General features: G+C 37.6%; 1 protein-coding gene across 1 annotated transcript in view; it reads right to left on the bottom strand.

Moving 5' to 3' along the window:
* Positions 1-3,511: 3,511 nt before the first annotated feature.
* Positions 3,512-8,513, bottom strand: part of LOC146564071 (meprin A subunit beta-like) — a 12,027-nt gene continuing 7,025 nt past the window's right edge. The window contains exons 11-15 of the mRNA XM_085290350.1: positions 8,371-8,513; positions 7,790-8,242; positions 7,529-7,702; positions 7,282-7,387; positions 3,512-4,051 (exon numbers count right to left, since the gene is read on the bottom strand). The exon at positions 8,371-8,513 is cut by the window's right edge and continues 88 nt beyond it. Coding sequence (XP_085146476.1) covers positions 3,976-4,051; positions 7,282-7,387; positions 7,529-7,702; positions 7,790-8,242; positions 8,371-8,513 — 952 coding nt within the window. The 3' untranslated portion in view covers positions 3,512-3,975. The remainder of the gene's footprint in view (positions 4,052-7,281; positions 7,388-7,528; positions 7,703-7,789; positions 8,243-8,370) is intronic.

Below are 8,513 nucleotides of genomic sequence, written 5' to 3'. Positions count from 1 at the left end.
TCTGGAGGGCATCTATAGTGAAATGGACCTGTCTTATCCTTTCACTTAAAAGGTGATTTTGTGCTCTCTGTAGAATCAAGTCTGTTCTGTATCCCCTGACAGTGGATCCAAGGCGCAGGCGCAGGGGGAATACTCCCACTAGGTTTAAATCTGGGACTCCCCACCATTTGACCTTAGAACTGAAGAAGCTTCTCGGATGAGAGGTGAAACGTCTTCAAGCAACTTAAAGAAGTCCAGACGCTTTTCTTTGCAAGCTCCTTTGACCATAGAACCATTAAAATACATCTGCAGCTTATCATTTCAGACTGGAGAACTGAAAATAGCTAAAGTTGTTAATTATTAAATTAATTATGTTAAACAACAGAACAGGAACCAAAATAGGAGTTATCTATTCCTTGAAGTTTTATCTATGAGGACATAATAAAAAATCATGTTATCCTTCCCACCAGTTGCACGTAACTTACTGCTAGTTGCGGTGACACTGGTGGTCCTGTGCTGGCCCATGTGTTGATTACCTCTGGCAAACCTGATCTGGGCCACCAAAGGGCCATCATTCTTTGCGGTATGTGAGCCATGTGTAAGTTGTGTTCAGCCACGGGCCAGTTGTAGACACACTGCTGACCCTGTGCTGGCCCAGATGTCAGCCTGATGTGTACCTTAATCAAGCCATGTAATAACAAAATGTGCTGGAACATAATAGTGCAAAAGTAACTGTGACAGTGACATGAACTATGTCATATTTTGAATTATGACATAATTTCATAGTTCAAGCTTCTTTAGGAAGTGACTATGATCAGCAAAGATATCCTAAATGTGGCAGGTGTAGGTTGAACAAGAAACGTGATTATTAATTTTTTATAAAGAAACTTCTTTTCAAATGTAGCAGACCATATGGGAATAGTGTAATCTATATCATGGTTTAATTGTGTGCCTTTGTGGGTTTGATAGACTTAATCCCTTATACTTCCCAAGTGACATCAGCCTAGCACTCACTCATTTTTAACGAGGCAGAGAAACTTCCTGTTAAAACTTATCTACAATTTCTACACTTATTGTGAGCTCAGTGGTTATATGCATGATATCTTTTTAAAAAAACATTGTTGCGTTTGAGGAAGTTCCTTATGTCTTCCCATATGTACTGTCACGGCTGCCGAGGCGAGCCGTGTGGAGTTGGAAGAAGGACCCAAGATGCAGGCAGTGGATGAGATACCGGTGGTTTTATTTACAGAGGTGTAGTGGCAAACAAACAGTGGGGCATAACAAATAACTAAAGACACCTAAACTGGGAGAACTAAAAATAACAGACCTGGGAGCATATGACAACGGGGTGAGAAGCAGAGAGACGCAGACGAGGAACAGGACACCGTGGAACACAGGGTAACAGACTGACACGGAGTTACACAGACGAACCGGCAACAGGCAGGAAAACACACAGGGCTTAAATACACACACCAGTAATCAGGGGATGAGAGACAAGAGGGCAACACAGCTGGGAGGAATCTGGGCTGACGGGACAGGGGAAACGTAAACTGAGCACACTCACATACGACACGGACCTTCACAATAAAACAGGAAACTCAGACACATGGAACCAGACAAGACATTGAACTAAACAGACAGATTCACAAACAGATGGGGTGACACCATAGACAGACAGATACAGACGCAGACTCAGAGGCAGACCGAATATAACACAGAACCTAAACAATCATCTAGAAAATGATAACAAAAGCGCTGGGTCACCGACCCAGGACCATGACATGTACAACAAACTGTACATTCTTGCATGTAACAGTATGTTGCACCCCTATAGTTATGCGAAAAAGAAAGTAAACCACTTTCCATTCTAAGGTTTAATCTATTTAAAAAGCAAGGAAAATGCAGAAGCAGTGTATGATATGTAAAACTTTGGAATTGAAAGAGGAGTCAGCTTTATCTGAACAAACTACTTCTCTCAGCAGCCGGTTGAGTTGTGGCTTTTTTCTACACGTACCTTCCAATTGCTTCAATGATCAGGGTTTGGAGTTTGAGGCAAACTTCCATTCAACTTCTAATATTTACTGTGGCAAGCTCCTTTGAGCGCTCAGTAAGGAAGACCCATCATGGATTGATGATACCATTCTTGAGTTTAGGGTTCTGAGCTGTGAAAAAGGTTTAGGCATTCAGGGTAGCAATGTCAAGTTGTACCACAGCTGCTTCTATGTTTTACACTTGTAGGTGCCAACCATCTAGTCCAGGGGTGTGAACTCCAGGCCTCGAGGACCGGTGTCCCGCAGGTTTTAGATATCACCCTGTTTCAACACACCTGAATCAAATGATTAGTTCGTTACCAGGCTTCCGGAGAACTTCAAGACATGTTGAGGTGATAATAGTAAAATGAGAATGTGATCAGTTATGTTTTCCCAATTTCTGGTATTTTCATCCACCTTTTGTTGCTAGACATATGGGAATGCTTCACTGCAACATGTATTTTGGTGTGGCTGTGTGCCTTCGTGTGTTTGATAGACATAATGTTTTATAAATCCCAAGTGACATCAGCCCTACCTTGTTATGGTCTGGTGTGCATAATTTGCTCACTCTAATGAGGTAGAGAAACTTCCTGTTAATAATTATCTACAATTTCCACACTTGTTCTTAGTGCAATGGTTGTATGCATGATATCTTTTTAAAAAGCTCATTACAACCATCAAATTCAATACTGACATTACCCCCATCCTTCCATCCATTCGCTTCCGCTTATCCTTTTCAGGGTCGCGGGGGGCGCTGGAGCCTATCCCAGCTGTCATAGGGCGAGAGGTGGGGTACACCCTGGACAGGTCGCCAGTCTGTCGCAGGGCCAACACACAGGGACAGACAACCATTCGCACTCAGATTCACTCGCACATTCAAACCTAGTGGCAATTTGGATTATCCAATTAACCTATCCCCACAAGTTGCATGTCTTTGGATGGTGGGAGGAAGCCGGAGTACCCGGAGTGAACCCATGCAAAGATTTCTCCAGACTTGTGTCAGATATTTATATAAATATAGAATAAAGGTTGTAAGTGTGGCCTTTTTGTGAAACTTGCAGCTAATGCTTCCATTTTTGTGGCTTTTTCTACTGACATTACAATAATCCAATCATCTTCTTGACCCCATTTGAGCTAATCAACCTCCACTCTGTGTGATTTAAATCTCAGAGTGCTCTCCTCATTTATGCAAACCACTTTCTCCCCATCGTCACCTTGCCTGAGGTCCATCCAAGCCTCAATCTTCTTCTTCACCACCTCCACTGTCTAGACCCTGGGGGATTCTTTCCTAAATCGTATTGCCACTGGGATTCCATTCTGCCATCATTGGACTCTAAAACGCCAAATTAATTAATATCTCTAGTAAATTATTTTCAGTTCTTCCAAGTGATCTCTTTTTACATTCAAGCAACACACACACAAAAAACAGAGGACCAAGAATGTTTTTGATTTAAAGGTTTTATTTTATGTTTTCTTAAACATCAATACACCAACAACCAAGAAAGCACACTGTGGCTAATCATTGTAGTATATTTTTGTTCACTACATTTTAATAACGTCAAACTCATGTAGATTTCTTGTGATTGAAAATTGCAGTAAACAAAACTATCATATGATTAAAGACTAATATTAGTTAAATGGAGTTTTAAACTTAGATATAGATAGATATTTTACATACTTCTCATTTCACTCTTTGCTTGCTTTATTTAGTTTTTTTAGTCTCTATATTGTGGAGAAAAACAAACAAACAAACAAATGAAAATATTGTTGCAAATGATTATTTTAAAAACAAAAACTACAATGAAAAGTTCCTCCACCAAAAAAACAAATCGCTATATTAGGAAAATCTATAATAAATGAAAAATGAATCAATGCAGTACAATAATAAACAATATCTAAAATGAATCTGGCAGAGTCCTTGGTGCTGTCCATGTAACGAGTCCAGATGTGGATGATCAAGATCACATCAAGGCATAAAAAGCATCAGTGCTAGCAGGAGGGTGAGGACAGGAGAGGCCATCATACCAGGAGAGAAAGTGCTACTGCAGAAAGACAGGAAATAATTAAATAAGTCATGTATAGATAAGCTCATGATAAGTACAGAAATTCTGAATTGCTATCACTGCTTTTGTGTTTCTGCAAAATCTATGTGGGCTTCAAACTGCAACAAATGATGACTATTCTTAAACAGAGCTTTTTGTGATGAACACTATCATTGGTATAACATCTACATTTTTCATGTCCACACACATTGTTATAAACAGAACATGTTTGAGAAGATTGTTGTGTCTGGAATTGGAATTGTGGTGGGTGAGATCCTGTAAACATCAAAGCATTTCTTAACAGGTATGTTAAAACTTTTTAGTGTTAATTTTAGTGTTTCTGTTTGAAAGAAACACTTTCTATTTATTAAAAATCAGGAAATGTTTGAGAACATTGCAGTACCTGCCATCTGTTGTGTATGAGGTAGGAATCGAGGTGGTTGAGATCCTGTAAACATCAATGCATTTCTTAACAGGTATGTTAAAACTTTTTAGTGTTAATTTTAGTGTTTCTGTTTGAAAGAAACACTTTCTATTTATTAAAAATCAGGAAATGTTTGAGAACATTGCAGTACCTGCCATCTGTTGTGTATGAGGTAGGAATCGAGGTGGTTGAGATCCTGTAAACATCAAAGCATTTCTTAACAGGTATGTTAAAACTTTTTAGTGTTAATTTTAGTGTTTCTGTTTGAAAGAAACACTTTCTATTTATTAAAAATCAGGAAATGTTTGAGAACATTGCAGTACCTGCCATCTGTTGTGTATGAGGTAGGAATCGAGGTGGTTGAGATCCTGTAAACATCAAAGCATTTCTTAACAGGTATGTTAAAACTTTTTAGCGTTAGTTTTAGTGTTTCTGTTTGAAAGAAACACTTTCTATTTATTAAAAATCAGGAAATGTTTGAGAACATTGCAGTACCTGCCATCTGTTGTGTATGAGGTAGGAATCGAGGTGGTTGAGATCCTGTAAACATCAAAGCATTTCTTAACAGGTATGTTAAAACTTTTTAGTGTTAGTTTTAGTGTTTCTGTTTGAAAGAAACACTTTCTATTTATTAAAAATCAGGAAATGTTTGAGAACATTGCAGTACCTGCCATCTGTTGTGTATGAGGTAGGAATCGAGGTGGTTGAGATCCTGTAAACATCAAAGCATTTCTTAACAGGTATGTTAAAACTTTTTAGTGTTAATTTTAGTGTTTCTGTTTGAAAGAAACACTTTCTATTTATTAAAAATCAGGAAATGTTTGAGAACATTGCAGTACCTGCCATCTGTTGTGTATGAGGTAGGAATCGAGGTGGTTGAGATCCTGTAAACATCAAAGCATTTCTTAACAGGTATGTTAAAACTTTTTAGTGTTAATTTTAGTGTTTCTGTTTGAAAGAAACACTTTCTATTTATTAAAAATCAGGAAATGTTTGAGAACATTGCAGTACCTGCCATCTGTTGTGTATGAGGTAGGAATCGAGGTGGTTGAGATCCTGTAAACATCAAAGCATTTCTTAACAGGTATGTTAAAACTTTTTAGTGTTAATTTTAGTGTTTCTGTTTGAAAGAAACACTTTCTATTTATTAAAAATCAGGAAATGTTTGAGAACATTGCAGTACCTGCCATCTGTTGTGTATGAGGTAGGAATCGAAGTGGTTGAGATCCTGTAAACATCAAAGCATTTCTTAACAGGTATGTTAAAACTTTTTAGCGTTAGTTTTAGTGTTTCTGTTTGAAAGAAACACTTTCTATTTATTAAAAATCAGGAAATGTTTGAGAACATTGCAGTACCTGCCATCTGTTGTGTATGAGGTAGGAATCGAGGTGGTTGAGATCCTGTAAACATCAAAGCATTTCTTAACAGGTATGTTAAAACTTTTTAGTGTTAGTTTTAGTGTTTCTGTTTGAAAGAAACACTTTCTATTTATTAAAAATCAGGAAATGTTTGAGAACATTGCAGTACCTGCCATCTGTTGTGTATGAGGTAGGAATCGAGGTGGTTGAGATCCTGTAAACATCAAAGCATTTCTTAACAGGTATGTTAAAACTTTTTAGTGTTAGTTTTAGTGTTTCTGTTTGAAAGAAACACTTTCTATTTATTAAAAATCAGGAAATGTTTGAGAACATTGCAGTACCTGCCATCTGTTGTGTATGAGGTAGGAATCGAGGTGGTTGAGATCCTGTAAACATCAAAGCATTTCTTAACAGGTATGTTAAAACTTTTTAGTGTTAGTTTTAGTGTTTCTGTTTGAAAGAAACACTTTCTATTTATTAAAAATCAGGAAATGTTTGAGAACATTGCAGTACCTGCCATCTGTTGTGTATGAGGTAGGAATCGAGGTGGTTGAGATCCTGTAAACATCAAAGCATTTCTTAACAGGTATGTTAAAACTTTTTAGTGTTAGTTTTAGTGTTTCTGTTTGAAAGAAACACTTTCTATTTATTAAAAATCAGGAAATGTTTGAGAACATTGCAGTACCTGCCATCTGTTGTGTATGAGGTAGGAATCGAGGTGGTTGAGATCCTGTAAACATCAAAGCATTTCTTAACAGGTATGTTAAAACTTTTTAGTGTTAATTTTAGTGTTTCTGTTTGAAAGAAACACTTTCTATTTATTAAAAATCAGGAAATGTTTGAGAACATTGCAGTACCTGCCATCTGTTGTGTATGAGGTAGGAATCGAGGTGGTTGAGATCCTGTAAACATCAAAGCATTTCTTAACAGGTATGTTAAAACTTTTTAGCGTTAGTTTTAGTGTTTCTGTTTGAAAGAAACACTTTCTATTTATTAAAAATCAGGAAATGTTTGAGAACATTGCAGTACCTGCCATCTGTTGTGTATGAGGTAGGAATCGAGGTGGTTGAGATCCTGTAAACATCAAAGCATTTCTTAACAGGTATGTTAAAACTTTTTAGCGTTAGTTTTAGTGTTTCTGTTTGAAAGAAACACTTTCTATTTATTAAAAATCAGGAAATGTTTGAGAACATTGCAGTACCTGCCATCTGTTGTGTATGAGGTAGGAATCGAGGTGGGTGAGATCCTGTAAAAGTTAAAGCATTTTTAGAGGAGTATTAAAACTTGTTAGAGTTTCACCTGCATTAACTCTTACATCTAGCAACCACACTTATTCTTGCAAGGTGCTCAAAAATGCATGAGAAAATTGCAGTATCTCTCATCATATATATTGTTTCATATGACATGTTGTATCTTCACATGAGTTGTAATTTAATAATATGTCCTACTGTGATGAGCAGTTTCCTTTATCCTGGTCTCCAGGGGGATGTGTAATTTTTACTGTTCTTACTTGAGGACAAGGCAGTGAACTTCCATTAACTAGAGGTGTGAGATCTATTGGAATGAAGAAATTAAAATAATCATAGAAAACTTGGTTTTGATGATGTGTAAAATGATTGAAATGTTTCATACATTTCTGTTGTAAAAGTTTCAAGTACAATATATAAGTTTAGGAATGAAATTATTTAAATTTGCCTTGTGCACTGAAGATGAAAATGGCACTCCCTCCTTTGAGGTAATCTCTCGACTGGATGTCTTCCAAAGATGCAAAATAATATCTACCATACAGGTTATTAGCATAGATGAGCTCATTGTTCTCATCAACAATTTGAATTCCAACATCACGAGGTTTGCCCCAAAAGGGAACACCTATTTATAGAAAGCATATGTAACATAGTGGTTAATAATTTAGTTAGTAGATTTTTTAAGCATTACTTCATTTTTCTGCAAACGTACCAGTGGTGGTGAGCAGATTTGGGTCAGTGGTGAGACTCATTTGCCTTGACATCTGTAGCTGGATGTTGGGGTTCTGATTCACCATTTGGACAGTAAATTGCCTTTGTGGGCAAGGCCATTTCAGTTGGTCATCATAGACACCAGAGACAAGATGCACATATACTCCAAAATCTGTCTGCCTTAGATATAACGCTACCCGGTAAGCATAGCCCTCACTGGAATACTGCCTTGGGCTATATATCAGGGCCGGAGTATGAGTACTGTTCCAAAATCTCTCAAAATCATTAATCTGCCAGGTTCCATCTGGACACTCGAGCTCTGATAGATTGATGTCATCAATAGAGAAGCCACCTGTAGAGTTTCCTGCTCCTTTACGAACCTCAAACTCCACCTGGAACTGCTTGGTGGCATTCAGAGGAACATGGTGGAGAGTCCAGTGAGATGTTGGTGGACCTGGAGGGAGAATTTTTAGATTAATAGGTGAATGTGACGTATGTCTTCATGACAAAATGTGAAATGTGAAACATTTATACTTCATCTGGAGAAAATCATCATAAATAATCACGCAAATGATTCATTACCACTGATCTGTCCCATGAGGTAGCGAGTTCCTGTGGAGTCCCATTCATCTTGAAACTCTCTGATCCAGATGTTAAGTTCGTCTGTCTGGCTCCCATTGTGGTAATAGTAGAACTGCAGACACTGGACATGACACTCCCTCTGG

Source organism: Mchenga conophoros, linkage group LG11 (genome assembly GCF_057382185.1).
Source record: "Mchenga conophoros isolate Kocher_MC1m ecotype Shallow Benthic linkage group LG11, M_conophoros_male_GT1.1, whole genome shotgun sequence".
Lineage (NCBI taxonomy): Eukaryota > Metazoa > Chordata > Actinopteri > Cichliformes > Cichlidae > Mchenga > Mchenga conophoros.
The sequence above is the reverse complement of the archived record's forward strand: the minus strand, read 5'-3'. Positions and strand labels throughout refer to the sequence as shown.